This window comes from Globicephala melas, chromosome 3 (assembly GCF_963455315.2).
Source record: "Globicephala melas chromosome 3, mGloMel1.2, whole genome shotgun sequence".
NCBI classification, from domain to species: domain Eukaryota; kingdom Metazoa; phylum Chordata; class Mammalia; order Artiodactyla; family Delphinidae; genus Globicephala; species Globicephala melas.
In genome coordinates this window covers 167,753,549-167,774,613 of record NC_083316.1, presented here as the reverse complement: position 1 = coordinate 167,774,613, position 21,065 = coordinate 167,753,549, and the positions used below count along the sequence as shown (strand labels likewise).

Sequence of the window (21,065 nt, the reverse complement as noted above, 5' to 3'; positions counted from 1 at the left end):
TATTTTGGTTTGCTTGCAGGTTTTTGTTTCTTTTTTAAAGTCACCGAGCTGCAATCCGACCTCAAAAAAAAGTAAGCAGAGCCAACCACAGGATGCAGAAGAGCAGGTCTGCCCTGGAGCGCTCACCCTCTGCTGGGCGTGGCCCTGTGGGCTCGGCAAGGTCCAGCTGCCTCGGGACCCGCACGTCTGCGCCTGCAAAAAAGTCCCTGTGCCCAGGGTGATGCAGCTTTACGTCTCCAGCAGCGAAGGGAAGTAGGGGCCCCCAGCCCCACGTGCCCAGCCAGGTGGGCACCAGTGCCAGATGCCAAGACTGTGTGGTTGCTTTTTAATTGTCTTTATTTAAATATGAAAGAACATTTCACTTCTGCCCAGTTAGTCTGAAAGTTGGTCCCCTGGGGGATGACAAGAAAACAGCTGGCTTAGGGTCAGAGAGCAGCAGGACGGCTCCCCCCAGGAGCATCCTGGAGCCTGCCCTGATCCAGGGGAGACGTTGCTGGCTTCAGAAAAGCTGTGACCCCCGTGAGCCCCACCTTGTGCCCTGACGCCTCTTCTGATAAGAAGAGCAGTGGGTCTCAGAGCCACACTCCTCGTGGGGAGGAGAAGGTGGGAGCCAGGAGAGTCCTGGTCCTCCGGACTCTGCCCTGGCGCCTCAGCTGCCCTGCAAAGCCCTCGGAACGGGGCGACATCAGCCTGGGCAGAAAATTAACAGCCCCCACCCCCCAAGAAAACCAGTACTGGGCCCTCATGGGGCCCAGCTCCTGCAGCGGAGGTGAGGAAAAGCCACCCTCAAAGGGACTCCTGGTCACAGCTCACTGCGTGTCGCCTTGGCCACGATCACCAGCTTGGACAGCTCAGCCTTGAAGGCCCCGGGCCTGTGGGACACTGCAAAAGAAGAAACCCTCGGTCAGCCCTCGCCTCTGCAAATCCTCCGGGTCCTGAGCCGGGTGCGGGCAACGATGGGAGCAGTCTCCGAGTGGACTCCACAGGGAAAGGCCCCTGGCCCTGTATGTCTTACGGGTGAGGGATAGGAGAAAGGCGGGGAGGCTGTGGGCCTGTCCTGAGGGCAGTGGGAGGCCATGGGAGATGTCGACGTGGGAAGAGCCGTGGTCATTTTTGCCACACTGAGAATGGCTGGGGTTTGGAGGTTTGCACTGGCAAACGTGTCTGATGCTCTTCGGGCAGGGTCAGGGAACCTGGCCGCCCCCTGCTCTGCACACCCAGCCTGCCCCCCACTCCCTGTCCATCCTCACCATCTATGCTCCCTGGAGCTCAGGGTCTGCAGCAACCCAATCCCCTCTGTCCTTGATCTCCACTCTAAACGGGCCCCTGCCCCCACCCGGAGGACCTGCGGGCAGGTTGGGCCGCCTTCCAGGCCCTCCTAAAAGCCCCGCTCGTGCCGCCCACTCCCCTCCCCTCCCCTCTGGTGCCTGGTGACGTCCACGGCCACATGGGTTGCTCATCTCATCTCTCCCCCGTCCTTCAGGACCCTCGGGGCCCCCCGACTCGGCTCAGCCCCGTGTTCACTGTCTCACCCACTCATCCCCCCTTGCTCTCGCACCCTGAGCCCCAACTCAGGCGCCTACCGCCCCTCTTTCTGCTCGGCATCTGGCCTGCATGGCTACAGCTGAATGGGGTCAGAGGCCACGGGGGTCTCGGGGCCCCAGGAGGTGACCCCCGCCTCCCGTGTCATGCATGCACAAGGTCCCGACTGCGCTGCTGGAAGCTGTCACGGAGCCCAGGACGGCCAGGCTGTGTAGGCGTCAGACCCCGCGGCCCCCTGCTCCCTGGCCTCCTATGGAGCTGAGTGTCGCTGAGTGTCCCAGGACGCAGCTCTCTGAGGACAGACTCTCATGCTCTCCGTTCTCTGCTAGGGATTGGGCAAGTGTGCCTGCCGCCCGTGGGCGAAGGGTGGTTTCTACACTTTCAAATAGTTTAAGGAAAATCAAAGGAAAAATGGCGTCCTGCGATATGACATTCACAGTTCAGTGTTCACGAAATAAAGTTTTATTAGAAGGCAGCCACCCCCATTCACAGACTAGTGGCTTATGGCTGACTTTGCCTTACGGGGTCTGGGTCGAGTTGTTTCAAAGGGGGCCCCAAAGCCGAAAATATTTACTAGGTGGCCCTCTGCGGAAGCCGTTTAGGGATGGCAGCCTCCTCTCACCACAGGGCCCCTGGATCGCCCTCTAGCGGGGGTCTTGTCCCCTCTCTCACCCCCTCCCTGCTTGAGAACCTAGATTCCAGCTCCACAAACCCCTCTACGTACCTGCTGTTTTGGTCACTTCAAATTCCTCGTTTTTCAGGGGCACATCGCTCTCTCTTTCAAAAGCAGCTTTCGACTGAAAGGGAACAAGTGGAAACTTTTCTAATGGGGAAGGAACACGGCTCGCTTTGCTTTGCAGAGCAGCAGAGACTAAAGCTGCATGCTTCTGCTGAAGGGCCGCGAGATGCTTTTTTAAGCACATAAAAGAGAATCCGGCAGAAGCAGTGGGTTAATCCACTTAAGAGATTGTCAACTAGCTTAAAACTTCATGCCTTCCCTGCAAATCGAAGGGAATTTTTTTTTTAGTTAATTTATGGAAATGATACTAGCATGGCAGTCTCTTCTTGCATGTAATTTTTAAACAGCAGAATTGTGTCTTTTTCAAATCAGTAAAAATAATAGAGTTTCAAAGTAAGAAGGGACCCCAGAGAGCGATTAGTTAACGGTGTGATGGGCAGTCTGATGTGTCATTGGAGCGGCCACAGTCCCCGTTATACAATCAGACCTTTGCTGGGGTTGCTGGGAGGGAATTTTGTAGATGTGACAGAGGCTCATCCTGAGCTGACTTTAAGTAAAAGAGATTATCCTCGGGGGCCTGGGCGGGCCTGATTCAATCGGGGGAGGGCCTTCAGGGCAGAGCTGAGGCTTCCCTGGAGGAAACCCCCAAAGCCAGGCTCCCACAGTGGAGGCCGATTCCTGGCAGTGAATCTCTTAATGCCTGTCTCCTACTGGTTCTGCTTCTGGGACTGATAAGGTGATTTTCAAACTGTTTCTGACCCAGATGAAGAAGCAGGGGTGGGCTCTGCAGAGTGGCTGGGCTCTGGAGGGGCCATGGGGGTCAGGAGTGCAGCAGAAGGTGCTGGCTGGCCTGTGAACCACAGGTCACTGGAGCCAAGGGGCGTGGGGCCCTCCCGACACCAATGAGCTGCCCACCTGCCCCCTGGGCCAACTTCCGCCCTCGCTGCCCCTGTCCCAGGGCTGAGCCCCCTTGCCCCCGACTTCCTGTTGGCTTTGCCAGCAGGGGGCACTGGTGGGAGGCCGGCGGGCCTTACAGGAGGGAGGCCAGGTGTCTCTGGGGGTCAGCCAGGTTCCCCTCTGGGCACCGTAACCCCGGCCCCCCGCGCCACCAGGCCTCCCTCTAAGGGCTTGGTGTCCCTCTCCTCATTCCCCCCCCAACCCCCCGGGGTCTCCAAGTTGCAGTCCATGGTGGCCCAGCCAGGCGGCCACCCCGTGTGCAGGTGACACTCACGTAGGCCATGCCGTACTCGATCTCAGCACCCCGCACCTCCACCTTGAACTGCGTAAAGTACAGGTAGGACTTGCCCTGGGGCCTGCGAAGAAAGGTCGGGCGACAGCGTCAGCCCAGGGCTGCGTGCCCCCACCTGCTCTCCAAGATGGGATCTGCTGCCAGGCGTTTCTGGGAAGGACGGATGGGGCGCCCTCAATGTGATCCACTCTTTCCTCTTTGCCAGGATGCTCTTCCGACTCGCTGATGGACAAGCCTCTTTCCCCTTCTGGGTAGGAGCTGTTCTAGAACGGGGCCTCTCGCATCCACTCACAGAACACTTCCCATCCAGTGGACAACATCCCACGTGTGCACTAGGGGTGAGGCCGGGCCACATCCCGGGGGTGAGAAGTATGGGGGTTAACTAGGAACGGCAGGGTGTCTGGGGCTGAGCGTGTCCTTGGGGGGCCACTGGGTGGTCAGCTAAGAGGCTGCAGGCTGAGGACCCTGCTTTGGGCCAGTGCGGCCTGGGTCTGTGCCCAGGTGGAGGGCTGGTGCTCACAAGCCTGTGTGAGACGGTGGTCTACTGGCGGGGGGATGCAGCCCTGATTACTAACCTGTAATTAGGGAGTCCCCCACCCCGGCTCCTTGCCTCTGGGATGCTTCTCTCTGAGGCTGGGAAGGGGCACAGACAGGGTCTCCCCTCTCAGCGGGGATGATTGTAGCGTGTTGAGGACGCGGGGCTTCTGCCCCCACGAGAAGCTCCCCAATAATACTTGGTACTAAAACGCCTGCGGCTTGTAACGCATCGAGCAGGAGACGGGGATTCTGCGCCAACGCCTGCAAGCGTCTTCTTTAACTAAATGTCACTGTCGCTGCTCTCTGTGTCCCACTTCTTGATCCGTCCCCTATGTTGACCCCGGTCCCATGAGGGTAAGAACGCGGCTGGGACTTCTACGTCAGGCGCGTGGCAAATGCTTGAGAGATCTGTTCTGCTTGGGCGACACATTCCAGGCCGTGAGGCCCAGGGGAGAAGGGCCAGGAATTGGTGAAGCTCCATCACCCTCCGCCCCGTCAGAGGACCCAACACCCCATTCTCGGGCTCATGGAGCTGGGCTCCAGGAAGTGGGATTATGAAAAGGGTGGGCACAGCGGGAGATGAAGCCCTTGAGCAAGGAATGTAACTGAGGTGACCATGAAGGGGGTGGCATCTGGGGAGCCCGGCCCCGCTCCTGGGGCTGCAGCCGCTGCCTAGACGCCACCTCTCAGTCCCCCCCGCCCCCCTTGGGCCTCAGTGTCAACGTGCTTCCCCGGGAGGCCCTCCTTGCCCTCAAGTCCCACACTGGACGGCACCCCCTCTCCCGCCTGCGACCCTCCAGGGGCGCAGGACACCGTCAGTATGGGTACCACCCAGAACGAAGGTGTCTCGTCCGGGAGGAGCTCCCAACACCGGACCCTCGCTCACCTCCAGATGGTGCAGGTGAAGTGCTGCTGGTCTTCGCTGGTCCCCAGACTCATCTGCCACTTCTGGGGAGAGAGGACAGGCAGGTCAGTCCGGGACACACAGCCTCGCCATCATTATATGTCTGTCCAAGCCCACGGCACACAGCACACCAGGAGTGAACCCTGATGGCAACTCTGGACTTGGGGTGATGACGTGTCCGTGTAGGTTCATCAACGACTGTCACAAACGTCCCACTCTGGTGGGCGATGGTTGGGGGGCAGGGGTATACAGGAAATCTCTGTGCCTTCCGCTCCATTTTGCTGTAAAAAATAAAGTCTACTGGGAAAGATAAAAACAAAAATAAAAGAAGGAAAGACAATACACCCATGCTTGCTTGCATAAGCACAGAGCAGTCCTCAGAGAAGATGCAAGATTTTAATAACCCCGGTTACATGTAGGACGTGGGTGGGAACTGGGCCGACAGAAGGCGCTGGAGAGCTTTTTATGTTTTTTTCTTTTTGAATGACGTGTGTTAGCTTTTTTATTTTTATTTTTTTGGCCACACGGCATGCGGGATCTTAGCTCCCCAACCAGGGATCGAACCCATGCCCCCTGCAGTGGAAACGTGGAGTCCTAACCACTGGACCGCCAGGGAAGTCCCTGTGTTAGCTTTTTAAAAAAATTAAATTAAAAAAAAAATTTTAAATGGTTCCAAAACACACCGCTACCAGTTTATTCTCATTTTCAGGGCCTCTGAAAATCCGGCCAAACACAAGGTCTGGTGACCTGCAGCGTTTTTGCATTTTGCTAGGAAAATGAGAGTGTCCCATCCTCTCCTGAGAGTAAAGGTGGAATCCAATTGCTGATCATCTGGTTAAATGCCAGAGCTTTTCCATTAATAGAAACAAGGCCATTTGTATGTTAATTACAATGGGAGTAAACGGTGACTTGGAAGTCTTTTGCCTGCAGCAGGAAGGTAGAAGCCAATTACTCTCAGGTAGGGCAGGCAGGGCAAGGGGACCTGCCCAACACATTTATTTTCTATTTAAAAACTCCTGCCCACGGCTCCAGGCCTCTGAGCGCCCGGAAACAGTTTTACGCTGTGAAATATATCTGGGATGGTTTTCCATAGCTCTTAAAAGATTCATGAAAATGAGGCTTCTTTTTTTTTTTTTTTTAATATTTATTTCTTTATTTATTTGGCTGTGCCGGGTCTTAGTTGGCATGCATGCAGGATCTAGTTCCCCGACCAGGGATCGGACCTGGGCCCCCCGGCATTGGGAGCTTGAAGTCTTAACCACTGGTCCACCAGGGAAGTCCCGAGGCAAACATTTAAACATTTTATTTTTAAATTATGAAAGCAAACAAAATTTAAACCAAGAGCTTCTTAGCAATAGGGTCAACATCCCTCTGAGTGGTCTTGTTATATGAACTTGACCTTGGTCTCGAGGCCGCAGGCCGGGGTGGGCAGTAGGTGCCCTTGGTAAGGCTCAGGTTTTGGCATCAGACACTCACACGACGGTGTGTTTTGGGGCAGCCTGTTCAGCCCGAGCCTCTGTGACCTTCTCTGGGAGGCTAGGGGGCTCAGGATCTAAGTGGCTGGGTGTAATCGAGGACAGGTAATTGGTAACCGCTATTATTTTTTATTAGGAGACAAGTAACAGATGGTGAAATGGACCCATTTCAGTGTCTGTTCTATGAGTTTTGACAAATGCACACACTGTGTATCCACCGCCCAATCAAGATACAGATCAGTTCCATCTTCCCAGTTATCTCTCCTCCATCCCTCTGGAGTCAACCCCTTCCTGCAAATTCCCGGTAACCACTGATCTGCTCTGTCCCCATAGTTGTGCCTTTGCAAAATGCCACCTGAGTGGAATCACACAGGACATGGTCTCCTGCGCCGGTCAGTCTCACTCAGCCTAACGCATATCAGATTCACCCATGTGGCTACACGTATATCAATAATTCACTTGCCTTTAACAGCTTTATTGAGAAACAGTTTACATAACATACAATATGGGGCTTCCCTGGTGGCACAGTGTTTGAGAATCCTCCTGCCAATGCAGGGGACGTGGGTTCGAACCCTGGTCTGGGAAGATCCCACGTGCCGCCGAGCAACTAAGCCCGCGTGCCACAACTACTGAGCCCGCGCGCCTAGAGCCTGTGCTCCACAACAATGAGAAGCCTGCACACCGCAATGAAGAGTAGGCCCCACCTGCCACAACGAGAAAGTCCGCACGCAGCAACGAAGACCCAATGCAGCCAAAAATACATAAATAAATTTACATTAAAAAATAAAACATGTATAGACGATATGCTCTTTTAAAGTGCGTGCTTCAATGCTACCTAGTATATTCAGAGCTGTGCAACCATCACCTGTATCTAATTCTCATCACCCCCCAAAGAAGTCCCATCCCCATGAGCAGGCACACCCCCATCTCCTCCCCCAGCCCAACAACCACGAACCCACCCTCTGTGTCTGTGGATCTGCCTGTTCTGGACGTTTCCCATCAATGGAATCACACACTCTGGGTCTTTCTGTGTCTGGCTTCTCTCACTGAGCATCGTGTTCTCAGGGTCCATCCACGTTGTAGCGAGTGTCAGTGCTTCACCCCTTTTCACGGCTGACTGATGTTCCCATGTGTGAAGGGACCACACTGTGTTTATCCATCATCAGCTGGGGGACACTTGGGTTGTTTCCACTTGTTGGCTATTATGAATCAGGCTGCTACGAACATTCATGTACAAGCTTTGTGTGGACATAAGTTTTCATTTCTAACGGGGTGATACCGAGGAGTGGAAGCATGGGGTCGTATGTTTAACTTGGTAAGAAAGGGCCAGTCTTCCCAAGTGGCCGCATTCCCGGCAACCTTGGACGAGCTCTCTGGCCGCTCAGGATGCTGGCCGGCACTGAGATCATGAATAACGCTGTGCCTGCTGTCACCCGGCACCAGCCGGCCTCTCAGGTGACCCTCTGGAGAAACGAACCACTGTCAAAGCAGCCTGGCCTCCCACTCTCCCCAGGCCCAGCCTGCATCCCGGGCCCCCTGGGAGCCCAGACCACAGACCCATTTCCCCTCTGTTGACGATGGCTCTAGAGAAGTGCCACTTGGGCCTCTGGGGCTTCCGTTCCAGCTGCTCCGAGGGGCATCTTGGCAGGGCCCCCAAGTGTGGCCAAGCGGATCCCGGAGAACATCTTGGACGGCCCCTGAATGTTTGCTGAGAATCCGGCCGGCTGTTTGCTCCTAAGCGGGCGGCAGGCCAGCAGCCAGAGAGCCCGTGGGTCGCACCGCACGCACGCAGCTCTGCAGTCGGCCCGTGGTGTCTGATGATCACAGTTCTAGGCTGGTGCTGCTGGAACAAGTGGGTGCTAGACGTGTCTGCTGGGCTCTTAGGTGTTTCCTTGAGGATGCCCGAAACGGCAGAATCAAGCCTGATGCTCGTTTTAGAATTTGTGACCCAGCCACCTTTCCAAGAGTGAGCCTAGCTCTCTCCCCCTACGCTGCAGTGGACTGTCCATCCCAAGGGTCCCGTTAGGGAGGCGGGGGCGTTCTTTTCCGAGCTGCTGGTGACGCGGGGCATGTCCTGGCTCAGGGCGGCGGTCAGGGGCCTGCGCCTTGGGGACCTTGGTCACGTCCCAGCTGGGGGAGCCAGGGCAGTCTTCAGTCTCTGAGCCACCGTGTCCTCGTGTGTGAGGCGGGGATAAGGACAGCCTCCTGGGGTTCTGAAGAGGAAACGAGACGTGTATCTGTCTCAGCACATTGCGGGCCGCCCGACAAACACCAAGGCGATGGTGCTATCACAATTTTATTGTATAACAAATTGATCATCTACACAACAAAGGAGGCATGGAAAGGGCTGACTGGGGGAGGAAGGCGCTTTGGGAAGGATCTGGAGCTCGTGGCAGGGCATGGCTGGACCAAGGGGCCTGGACCAAGGGAGAATGTTCCACCACTTGTCACCATCCCATAATGGAGTGGACCACCTGGAGAAGCAGCAAGGCCTGGAGGTGGCCAAGGAAGGGGCGGATGATCGCAGGATGCCTGCTGTCCTGGAGGCAGGCGGCAGGGCGGCGATGCTCCCCAGCAGAGCTGCCACCCCCTGGTGACACCGCTGGGAAGGGTGTCACCAGGCGTTTGCTACATTTTGTTAAAATACTGTTGCTGGGGGACTTCCCTGGCGGTCCAGTGGTTAGGACTCGGCGCTTCCAATGCCGGGGGCGCCGGTTCAATCCCTGGTCGGGGAACTAAGGTCCCACATGCTACGTGGTGTGGCCAAAAAAATAAATAAATGACATAAAATACTGTTGCTCAGAATCATTTACTTTTACTTACAAACTGGAAATATGCAAAATAAGGAGTGCATTTCATGTCACTCTTGCCCAGTGGTTTTCACTTTTGTCCCCCAGCGCACACTGGGTGGGGCGGCTGCTGGTATCGAGTGGGTGGGGGCCAGGGAGGCTGCCCAGGACAGCCCCCCACAGAGAGCGACCCCGCCTCTAAAGTCAGCAGTGCCCGGTGGAGCAGGCGGACTCGCTCTCACCCTTTTTTTTTTTTTGGTTTTGGCCGCACTGCCCGGCTTGCAGGATCTTAGTTCCCTGACCAGGGATCGAAACTGGGGCCACGGCAGTGAGAGCACCGAGTCCTAACCACTGGACCCAGGGAATTCCCGCTCTTGCCCATTTTAATGTGCTGCCCTAAGTCCGGGAGTTGGGGGGAAGAGATGTACTCAGAACCAGGATGCTGGGAGGGGCAGGCACGTGGCAGGCAAACATGGAGCAGTCCCCAGGCAGCCTCCATCTCTGGGACTCTCCATTATTAGGGGACACAGTGCCATAGACTATTCTGAAAGGACAGTAGTGTTCCCTACAGTCTGAGGGTTGGGGAGGAAAGCACAATTTACGGGTACAAAAGATGCTTTACACTGACTTTCGCAGTGACAATTAATTCTTCCTTTTCAATTATCTTTCATTCTTTCTAACAATCACGAGGAGAAAGTCTGTTTTGTGTCTCTTCTCAAACACGTGTGCTGCCTTCCCTTCAGACAGAACCAAGCGGCGGTGTCTAGCCAGAATTTAACAACAGTATTTTATCCTCAGAGTATTTATCTGTAATGGTGCATTACTGGCTGTAACAGTAAACTATTGCTGTGTGTATTCGTTTCCTGGGGCTGCTGGAACAAATCACCACAAATTTGGTAGCTTACAGCTGAAATCTGTTCTCTCACAGTCTAGAGGCCAGCAGTCCAAAAAAAAGGTGTGGGCAGGGCCGTGTTCCCTCTGGAGGCCCCAGGGGAGAATCCTTCCTACATCTTCCAGTTTCTGGTGGCTCCAGGTGTCCTTTGGCTTGTGGCCACATCACTCCACCTCTGCCTCCATCTTCACATGGCCTTTTCCTCTGTGTGTCTTCTTTTTATCAAATCTCCCATGTGTGTCTCTTATAAGGATGTGTGCCACTGGATTTAGGGCTCACCCGGGTAATCCAGGATAATGTGTTCATCTCAAGATCTTTAACTTAATTATATCTACAAAGACTTTTTCTTAAGTGTCACAGGTTCAAGGCATTAGGATGTGGACATATCTTTATGGGGGGGGGCCTCATTCAACTCACTATACTGTGTGACAAATTACCACAAATTCAGTAGCATTAAAAGCTGTGCCGGACTTCCCTGGTGGCACAGTGGTTAAGAACCCGCCTGCCAATGCAGGGGACAAGGGTTTGAGCCCTGGTCTGGGAAGATCCAACATGCCGCAGAGCAACTCAGCCTGTGCGTCACAACTACTGAGCCTGCGCTCTAGAGCCCGCGAGCCACAACTACTGAGCCCACGTGCCACAACTACTGAAGCCTGCGCGCCTAGAGCCCGTGCTCCTCAACAAGAGAAGCCACCGCAATGAGAAACCCATGTACCGCAACGAAGAGTAGCCCCCGCCCACCGCAACTAGAGAAAGCCCACGCGCAGCAACAAAGACCTGACGCGGCCAAAAATAAATATAAATAAAAAAATAAATAAATAAAAAGCAATACCCATTCATTAGTTCACAATTCTGTAGGTTAGAAGTCCGGACGTGGTGGGGCTGGGTTCTTTGCTCAGTCTCATAAGCTAACATCAAAGTGTCAGCCAGATTGTGTTCCCACCTGGAGCTCTGGGTCCTCTTCCATCTCATGTGGTTGCAGCAGAATTCATTCCTTGCAGTTGGAGGACTGAAGCCCTCATTTCCTTGCTGCCAGCTGAGGGCCGCTGTCAGCTCCTGGAGGCCACGTCCTCCCTCCCATGTGGTCCCTCAAAGCCAGCTGTGGTGCACTACATCCTTCTCGTGCTTTGAATCTCTCTTACCTCCTCTTCTGCCTCCAGCTGGAGAAAACAGCCAGCAAGGAACTAGGGACCTCAGTTTCACACCGAAAGGGACCGAATTCTGCTAACAACTGGAATGTGTCTGGACGAGGGTTCTCCCCAGAGCCTGCTGGTGAACACCCAGCCCAGCTGACACCTTGATTGTCGCTTTGTAAAGCATCCAGCTGAGCCGACCGGGACTTCTGACCTCCAGAACCGTGGGATAATAAATGGGTGTTGTTTTAAGCTGCTCAGTCTGTGATAATTTGTTACTCAGCACAGAAAATGAACAAAATACCCTAATAGAGACTCACGGGAATGGCAGAGTCACGTCTCACATCCCTCCTTCTGTCCAGATGTTTGTTCACTCCGTGGAATTATGAATGGAATCTGCCGTCATTATGTAACTTAAGCACTGTCTTTTATTGGTTAGGTAAGAATAGTCTGATGTCCAGTGTCCCCTAGAGAGCATCTCTGTATGACAATGGATATTGTCGTACTAAACCACGTAGAATTTTGAACAACTCACCTCATTGGTCCCTCCTTGAGATGCGTAGGTGAACACACAGGTATATTTGTCCTAGAGAATGAAAGGAAAAAAGAGTCTTGGTAGGAGATAATCGTTAGTGCTTGAAGTACAGGGTCTCAGGATGTCCTTCTGAGATCCAGAATCAAGAAGATCCTGCTTTTGAGTATCTGCACTCAGAGAAAGGAGGTGGAGGCAGATCCCTCTGGCCGATGTCCCTGGAGGCCAGCTCTGCAAGGTCTTCCAGTGTCTGCAGATCTGGAATTCCCACACCTGTCTCCCTACTCGGGAGATCCTGGGTAAGGACAAACAACCCAGATGGCTTCTGGGGGATGAAGAGCAGGAAGGGGGAGGTCACACCCACCTCCAGCACCCACCCATCTAGGAACACGAACTTTGGAAGGAGGGGCACCTAGGGGCCCATCTCTGCTCCGCTGTGGACCTTGGACAAGTGCAAAACTTTCTGAGCCTCTGTTTCTTCATCTGTAACATAGGCCTCACATAAAGAATTTGGCGGGCTTCCCTGGTGGCGCAGTGGTTGAGAGTCCGCCTGCCGATGCAGGGGACACAGGTTCGTGCCCTGGCCTGGGAAGATCCCACATGCCGCGGAGCGGCTGGGCCCGTGAGCCATGGCCGCTGAGCCTGCGCATCTGGAGCCTGTGCTCCGCAACGCGAGAGGCCACAACAGTGAGAGGCCCGCGTACCGCAAAAAAAAAAAAAAAAAAAAGAATTTGGCACAATATCCTTTGGTTATAAGGAAATACTCAACAAATAGTGATGATTGATATCGTTGTTACAGGCAGGGAAAAGGAGACTGGGAGAGGACGTGACTTCTCCAATAAGCTAGGGACGGGCTAGACTAGACCCAGGCCTGTTACCTCCAGGTAAGGAGGGCCTGGCCCCACATTTCAATGAAAAAGACGGGGGGACCTTGTGCCATGGAAGGAAAGAGCAACGCCTGTCCACTTCCTCCCTGGTCAGAGCTACAGCGGGACGACCTTCTGCAGGCCCTGGAGGCATATGCCCATCAGCCTCCAGCTCCCCTCTCCCCATCTTTGGGCCCGTCCTGCCCTCCAACAGCGAGGGAGTTACCTGGGTCTGGGGGATAAGGCTGCTTGGGCACGCTGGGCATGAGACAGGAATTAGAGACGAGGCTAGCGACCCAGCCTTCCCAAAGCCGCCAGCCCCCAGGAGCCCCGCCTCCCTTCTTAGTTCTGTCAGGCCTCGCTACCAAGTCCCGCCCTCCATCCTCAGGCCCTACCCCCGCCGGTCCGCGACCCCTCAGGCCCCGCCCCCTCCGGTCCGTTTCCCCCCATCCCCCCAGACCCCGCCCCGCCGGTCCGCGCCCCCTCCCCAGGCCCTGCCTACGCCTGCACCATTGCTCAAGCCCCCGGGGTGGCTGAGGCACATACCCCAGGGCCCACGTTCTGGGAGAAGGAGTGCACCACGCCGCCGGGCCGCACGTCAAAGGCCACCGTCGTGGGCTCAGACACCGCCCGTGCCGGCCTCAGCGCCACGGCCACCAGGAGCAGCGCGGCCCACAAGCTCACGGCGCCGCCGCCGCCATTCCTTCTACTGCTGGGCGCCGCCATCTTGGGATCAGGTTCGCTGGGCAGGGGCGACGGACGGAGCGCGGCGAGGGTCAAGTGGGGCGTCCGCCGGAGGCCCCGTCAGCGTCGACAAGACTACGTGATCCGGAGCGCCCCGCCCCTCCGGCCCGGGCCGCCATCTTGGGGCGGGGCTTGGAAGTACAGAGAGGGTACTGGGGTGTGTGAAATTGGAACAGGTTCCTTGGTTTAGGGTCCGTTCGTCCCTCACTAGGCAAGGGATTGACCCTTCAGTTCCAACAGTTCGTACATGTACAAGGAGTGAAGTAAATAAAAGACCACTAATAATATTCAGATTAACACATGTAGGCAGAATGAGGGAAATGACAGATCACCGTTGAGCAAACACCTCATGATTGTTACAGCCAAGATCCGTGGATCGCTGCTGAAAACTGGTGGGGGAAACGTATTGTGAGAAACAGGATATTTGCGTTGTCACAAAGTATTTCCCCCCCAAGATACATATTAGTTACAAAGGGAAAGTAGTAATTTTACAGTAGTGACACCATCTTTAGCCTAGTGATCAAATCAACGTCGCTAAAAATGAGACAGTGACACCATGGAGCCGCCAACGGGATGCAGAGAAGGACATTCTCAGTGGCACCTCTGTGGAATTCCTGTCCAAAATGGACGACCTCAGTTTAATCAAAGCAAATACCAAATGAACCCAAGTTGAGAGACATTCTACCAGGATAACTGGCAGTACTCTTTAAAAGTGTCAGGAAAGGGCTTCCGTGGTGGCGCAGTGGTTGAGAGTCCGCCTGCCGATGCAGGGGACATGGGTTCGTGCCCCGGTCCCGGAAGATCCCACATGCCGCGGAGCGGCTGGGCTCGTGAGCCATGGCCATTGAGCCTGCGCGTCCGGAGCCTGGGCTCTGCAACGGGAGAGGCCACGACAGTGAGAGGCCCGCGTACAGCAAAAAAAAAAAAAGTGTCAGGAAAGACAAAGACTGTGGAACCATCACAGAGTGAGGAGACCAAGACATGGAAAGGAAATGTGGGATCCTGGATTGGATCCTTGCCTTAGTCTGGGCTGTTATAACAAAGTCCCACAGACTGGCTGGCTTAAACAACACACGTTTATTTCTCACAGATCTGGAGGCTAGAAATTCAAGATCAAGGCTCTGGCAGAATTGGTGTCTGGTGAGAGCCCATTTCCTGGTTCACACACTCCATCTTGCTATGTCCTTACATTATGGAGGGAGAGAGGGAGCTCTCTAGGGTCCCTTTATGAAGACACTAATCCCATTCATGAGGGCTCCACCCTCATGACTTAATCATTTCCCAAAGACCCCCACCTCCTCATACCATCACACTGGGTGTTAGGGTTCAACATGAATTTGGGGGCAGAGGACACAAACAATCCGGGACCAGAAAAATGACATTAGAGGGAGAAATGGTGAAATCCAAATAAGTTCTGTATATTAGGTAAAAGGATTGTACTGATGTTAATTTCCTGGCTTGAATAACCTGGCTTGTACCATAGTGATGTAAGATGTTCACATTAGGGGAAGCTGGGTGAAGGGCATTAGGGAACTCCACTATTTCTGCAGAAATAGCTCCCTCTTTGCAGCTGGCTGCTGTGGACCCGTTAGGAATTGGCTGCATAAATTGGAGGCCGGCAGACCTATTCTGTGTTAAACACAGCAGGATTCCATTATATCTCCATATCCTCAGCGCTATGTTTGACCAGCCTGTCACTATGAAGGATCCAGTTAGTGGCCAAGCGCTTTTGCTAACAAGGTATTTCAGTTGTGAGTGGTCTTGAGTTTCCTACTCAAAGAGGGGTAGGTGTGTGTCTGTGTTTTCAGAAAGACTGAGCCCCAAGCCTCTTGTTTCTCCGTTTTCCTTTTTGCCTCCAAAAAACAAACAAAAAACTGAAGGGATTAAAAGAAAAAAAAACCATCATTCCCAAGATCCTGCTTTTTGCTCATGACATGAAATCTAGCAGTCATAAAGGAAGAAAAGATTTGATAACACAGGTGTCACGACTTTTCTCTCCATGGTCAGGACGCCATAAACAGGGTGGGTGAGGACATAATGAAGAGGATGCATGAAGGAGCTCCTTTGTGGTGAATAAACAGCTTTTTTTTGGCCGCAGGGCATTTGAGATCCTAGTTCTACGACCAGGGATCAAACCTGGGCCCCCTGAAGTGGAAGCACGGAGTCTTAACCACCTGACCCACCGGGGAAGTCCCCAACAGCTCTGTATTTTGACTGTGGTGGTGGTTCTAGGAATCTGTACAGGTGACAGCGTGGAACAGACCTACACACACACAAATGAGTGCATGTGAAAGCTGATAAAATCTGAATAAGGTCTAGAGTCTAGTTACTTGCGTCGTATTCACATCAGTTTCTTGGTGTGACAGTGTGCTGGGGTTAAGTAAGATGTAAGCTGCGTGAATGAAAGGTACACGGGACTCTGCACTGTTTTTGCAACTTCTCATGTGTCTATAGTTGATTTTAAAAAAACAAAAAAAAAAAAAAGGAAAGAGGCTTCCCTGGTGGTCCAGTGGTTGGGACTCCACGCTTCCGCTGAGGGGTGCATGGGTTCGGTCCCTGGTTGGGGACCTAGGATCCAGCATGCCTCGAGGTGCGGCCAAAAACACAAAACAAAACACTATACAGCATTATAAATCAACTATACTTCAATTTAAAAAAATAGAGAATTAAAAAAATACCATAAATATGTTTGAAAAGCAAATGACAAACTGGGAAAGTATCTGCAAACGATATGAAACGGGTTTTTATGTCCATCGCTTATGGGTTCTTGCCAGTTAGGGAAGAGCTGAGCACTTCCACCAAGAAAGGACTCGAGCACGTACACGGGCGACCTGAAACAGAGTGGGAACCCTCCCTCAGATGGAAATCCCACCAGTGGTGGAGAAAACAAGTGGCCCTGTATCAACCATGAAGAAAACAAAGGTCTCTTAAACTGCCACCTCCAAGACCAAGACCTTCTGCCAGCAGACACTTGTCCTTTTGTAGCTGCCCGTCACCCATCCTCCCATGTCCCTCCCCAGGCCTTGTTGTCCGGGCAGGAATACAACTGACTGAAGTTTGACTGATGGATGCTGAGTACTGACCGAGGGAGGTAGGGGTAGTAAGCTCCGATGAAGAGCTCCTGCTTGAGGAGCTTCCTGGCGGTCCAGTGGTTAAGACTCCACACTTCCAGTGCAGGGAGTGTGGGTTCGATCCCTGGTTGGGGAACTAAAATCCCGAATGCTGTGAGGCACACCCCGCCCCACCCCCACCCCCCACCCCCAAAAAGTTCCTGCTTGAGACAACTGCAGGGCATGGGCTGCCAAGCCTCAGGGGGCAACCCCAGTGCCCCCTTTCTCACCAGCTCCTGTCATTCTGTGACTTGTGACTAGCTGCCTCTCCACTTTCTTTCACAGCGGATTAAGGGCAAGACATCTTCTTGTTCCTGAGATGATTTTAAACATTCACTGGCTGAGATTCCTACCCATAAAACTGTTTGAGAAAAACAACACAGTTCAATTTGCAACGTGTATGACCATGGACTGATTGCTTTCATATATAAAGAGTGTCTACAAATCACTGAGGTCAATAGATCAAAAGAAAGGTGGGCAGGGCTTCCCTCGTGGCGCAGTGGTTGAGAGCCCGCCTGCCAATGCAGGGGACACGGGTTCGTGCCCCGGTCCGGGAAGATCCCACATGCCGCGGAGCGGCTGGGCCTGTGAGCCATGGCTGCTGAACCTGCGCGTCCGGAGCCTGTGCTCCGCAACGGGAGAGGCCGCAACAGTGAAAGGCCCACGTACCGCAAAAAAAAAAAAAAAAAAAAAGAAGTGTGTACACTGAGGCATTCTTTAGAAGGTAATTTGCAATATGCCTTTTTATAATTCTAGGAATTTACCCTATGCACTCAGACATATGCCCCAACCATGTACAAGGCTGTTTGTTGTAGGATCCTTTATACCCAGGGGTTTGGTCAGTTACAGCCTGTGGGCCAAATCTGGCCGGCTGTGTGGCTTTGTAAATAAAGTTTTATTGGCACACAGCCACGCCCACTCATTCACACATCACCCGTGGCTGCTTTTGAACTGCAAGGGCTAGAGTTGAGCGGTTGTAACAGAGACTGCCTGGCCTACAAAGCCTGAAATATTTACTATCTGGCCCTTGACAAAGTGTTGATTTATACGAAAAGTCCAGAATAATCTATGTTACCCCTTGATAGGCGCCTGGCAAAATAAATTGTGGCACATTCACAGGGCAGAACAGAGGGCAGGTATTAAAAAGAGAGACTGGGGAGGGGTTACCTCTCGGGAGGGAGGGCGTATTTTTCCTCTATATTCTTTTGTACTAGTTTGTTTTATTCTTTAAGCCATTAAAAAAAAACTGGACTTTCCGAAAGGATGGAGTGGCTGATGGCACAGGGAGAGGCCACCGTGCTGTTAGAAACTCAAGTACCAAGAGTGCCCTCTGCGCAGGCATGGTCTCTGGTCTCCTAGTCTCTCAGCTGTTAGGACATGAAGAGGGGCACGGCCTGCCGTCCCTTATCGGTGTGTCCTGACCCCCAACCGCTGAGTCAAGTCTCTGGACAAGGAGAGGTGCAAAAGGAAGTAAGGGCCAGGCACCTCGGAGGCACCCACGGGCTGCCTCAGGACTCTGGGACTGTCCTTACTGGGCCAGTTGGCGCCCCACCCCCCCACTTCATGCCAGGGCAGCACCGCTGAGCAAGCAGCGCCCCCATCCTTCGACTGCAAGGACTGCCGTGCCCTTGGCTCAGCCTCCTCCCGGGACCCCCGCCCACTCGAGGAGCCCCCATCACCAGCCCCAGGGGTTCAGAAGGAACCTCAGGCAGGCCGCGACGCTTCCATCTGGAATCGTTTAATGAGTCTACTTCTTACACGCATAATTATAAAAGAATAAGAATCGACAAAAATATTTTCTTTTCATAATGTGTAGAGGTGGTTCGTCTCTGGTGGGGTTTTTTTTTGTTTTGTTTTTTTGTTTTTTTCCTACCCGCCCCTGGCAGAACTCTTGGCGGGAGGGAAAGGAAGGAGTAAGGATAACCCTGAGGCGGGGAGGGTTCCACTCCCAGCCCTGGAACCCCGGTCTGGGCCGGCGGGCCAGGCAGAAACGTGTGGCGGAGGGCTGGGCTGGGGAGAACGGGGCCGGGTGCGCTTCAGAGCCTGCCTGAAAGCCGGGCCGGAAGGCTGCCCCGCTTCCCTGCGCACCGCTCACAGCCTGCCGGGCACGACTCCTGCTGTGGGCTTCGGGTGCTGGCTGGGGTGAACCCTGTGGCCCAGCGGCAGACCCTGAATCTAGATTTAGGCACCCCTTGCTATCTTTCTTTTAAATAATTCATAAAAATGCCCACCCCCAAAAGAAAAACAAAACGAAACACAAATATGAAGTGGGCGGGTGGGGAGGAAAGGCAACCGCATGCTTCTGCGCCGGTGGCCGGGCTGGGCCTGGGGGTCCCCGGGGCAAAGGCTGGCTCCTCCGAGTCTCTTCTGGCCTCCAGTGCCCAGCGGAGTTGAGGCTCCCGCTCCTGGATGACAGGGAGAGGAGGGATGGCTTGAGGAAGTGCCTCGTGGACGTTGGTCTCATCTCTCCATCCTGGCCACGAAGAAGCAGCAGGCTGAAACCCCAGGAGCGTTAACGAAAACAGTAAAAGGCGTTGGGGCGAAGGCGGCAGCTCCTGGGGCGGGCGGTCTGGCGGGGCCGGTGGGAGGAGGCGCTGCACAGGGCCTGCGGGGCCGCTCGGTCCCTCCGGCAACGGCGGCGGCGAAGCCACTTGTGCTCTGACTGTGCAGGCCCGCACGCGGCGGCCCGCGGGCTCAGAGGTATTCCTGTAGAAAGTGCAGCAGTGTGACTTCATAGTGCTCGCCGGACTCGGGGCAGCGGATGCTGTGTCTCTCGTTGGGGTATATCTGGGTGGACAGAGAAGGCAAGGCTGGTGGCACCGAGGCACCCCTGCACCCTGCTACCCCCGAACCCCTCCACCCCCGGGCTCAGAGTGTCTCTCCTCAGGGCCTCGGTCCCGCCCCCGCCCCCCAACCCCTGGGGAGGGTGCAGGAAGGGAAGAGGTCTTGCTCCGGCACTGAGGGACCCAGGTTCGAATCCCCCCTCCACGGCCAGCTTGCTGTGTTAATTCTGGGCAAGTGAGAGCCTGCCTGACGGCAGCCCCCCATGAAAGCTGAGCGAAGAATTCAGACCCTGTAGGGTCTTTGTGGCCTGGGCAAGCTAAGGTCTCAAACACAGAGGACTTGCACATATGAAAGCCTTAAGAAACTGTGCTGCTGCTCTATCCCCCAAACCCAGAGAGCTGCAAGGAACCCAGCTCCGTGAGTGGCGGGGGCTTCATGTCTCACAGACGTTTGGTGCCTCCAACTGAGCCACGTTCATTTCGCCAACAGGCCCCACTGGGGATTATACATGCTAAGGCCCCAGGACAGCCTCCCACCCCAGGCTGTGCCAGGTGTTTTCCTGGGTCTGCTCACCACCTGAGGGGGGGTCATCCCCAGAGAGAAACGGCAGCACGCTGGTGCCAAGGGCCATGCCCAAGGAATCACCCAGTCCCTGAAGCCTGGCTGAGCGCATGTCCAGGCTCTTGGGTAGATGGTGACAGGGACGCAGGTCTTGCCTCTGGCTATGAAATGAGGGCTCCTGCACCCCAGCAGTTCTCAGAGGAGCCCTAAGGGCTCATGGGGTAGGCGTGAAACCTGCTCCAGACCCTAGGAATGCACCGAACTGCCCAGAGATCTCCCCTCCTCCACCCTTGCCTTGATGAATCCGACCTGGATGAATCACAAGTCTGATCACATGGTCCCCAGCTCAGAGGTCCGCAAGGACTTGCCAGCTTGAGATCAAGACCTGGACTCCTGGGTCCCGCTGCCCCTACAGCCTCACGGGCCCCACTCCTTCCGGGCCCGGGGCAGCGGCACTGCCTGGGACAGACCCCGCTGCACCCACCCCTTCATGCCACCCTGGGTCTGGTTACTTCTTCCTCCTTCTGGGCTGTGAGGGCAGGGAGAGGGTCCATCTGGCTCCCCACTGTGCTCCCAGCCCCCAGTCCCAGGCCTGACATCTGACAACAAACGTGATGCACCAACAAGCTGGGGCTGTCAGCCTCCAGGCCAACTGCTGCCCGGTGTCTGAAGAGGAAGGTGGGCGTGCTCCATCTCCCCCACTCGCAGCCCCCAAGGGAGTGTCTTGTCTCACCTTCAATTTCCCCTGGGCAGGCAGGGGCACAAGCCTCTGGGACCCCCTTGTGTGCCAAATGCTTCTCCTGAGAGAACTCATTTGACCCTCACAAGCTCTGGGAGGCAGGGGTTATCACGCCCATTTCACAGATGAGGAGACAAGGCCCAAGGTTAAAGGACCTGCCGCCAATGGCCACATGGGAAGGGAGTGGCTATCCCAGCAGCGAGGCTCAGGGCTTCAGGCTCAGAAGGGACAGGTGAGGATCCACCCTGGCCCCGCCTGACTCCTTTGCTCTGATGTGCAGCTGCCTCTGGCCTGTGTTTGGAGAGCATGTGCAGCTGGGGGGGGACTGCCAAGCAACGCCCAACCCAGCTCTTCACCCACAGGGAGCCCCGCCTCCCTCCTGCCCTGTCTGGCAAGCGCATGCCCAGCCACAGGTCCCTGCGGCCTGTCCCTCCTGCCCGATGACCCTCAGTTTCCCCATTTGTTGAAT

At 54.7% G+C, this 21,065-nt stretch overlaps 2 protein-coding genes across 5 annotated transcripts in view; both read right to left on the bottom strand.

Annotated features, from left to right (window-relative positions):
* Positions 1–318: 318 nt before the first annotated feature.
* On the bottom strand, positions 319–13,430 carry MYDGF (myeloid derived growth factor). The gene is made up of 6 exons (XM_030879333.3): positions 13,205–13,430; positions 11,796–11,846; positions 4,954–5,015; positions 3,513–3,594; positions 2,267–2,339; positions 319–882 (listed from the first exon to the last, which is right to left on the bottom strand). Exons 1-6 carry the CDS (start codon positions 13,382–13,384, stop codon positions 803–805), a joined length of 528 nt encoding a protein of 175 aa, XP_030735193.2. The 5' UTR covers positions 13,385–13,430; the 3' UTR covers positions 319–802.
* Positions 13,431–18,234: 4,804 nt separating this feature from the next.
* DPP9 (dipeptidyl peptidase 9) overlaps positions 18,235–21,065 on the bottom strand; it is a 115,062-nt gene continuing 112,231 nt past the window's right edge. For all 4 annotated transcript variants that reach the window (XM_060297308.2, XM_060297310.2, XM_060297309.2 and 1 more), the window contains one exon: positions 18,235–19,299. In XM_060297308.2, the coding sequence (XP_060153291.1) occupies positions 19,207–19,299 (93 nt within the window). In that variant the 3' untranslated portion in view covers positions 18,235–19,206. The remainder of the gene's footprint in view (positions 19,300–21,065) is intronic.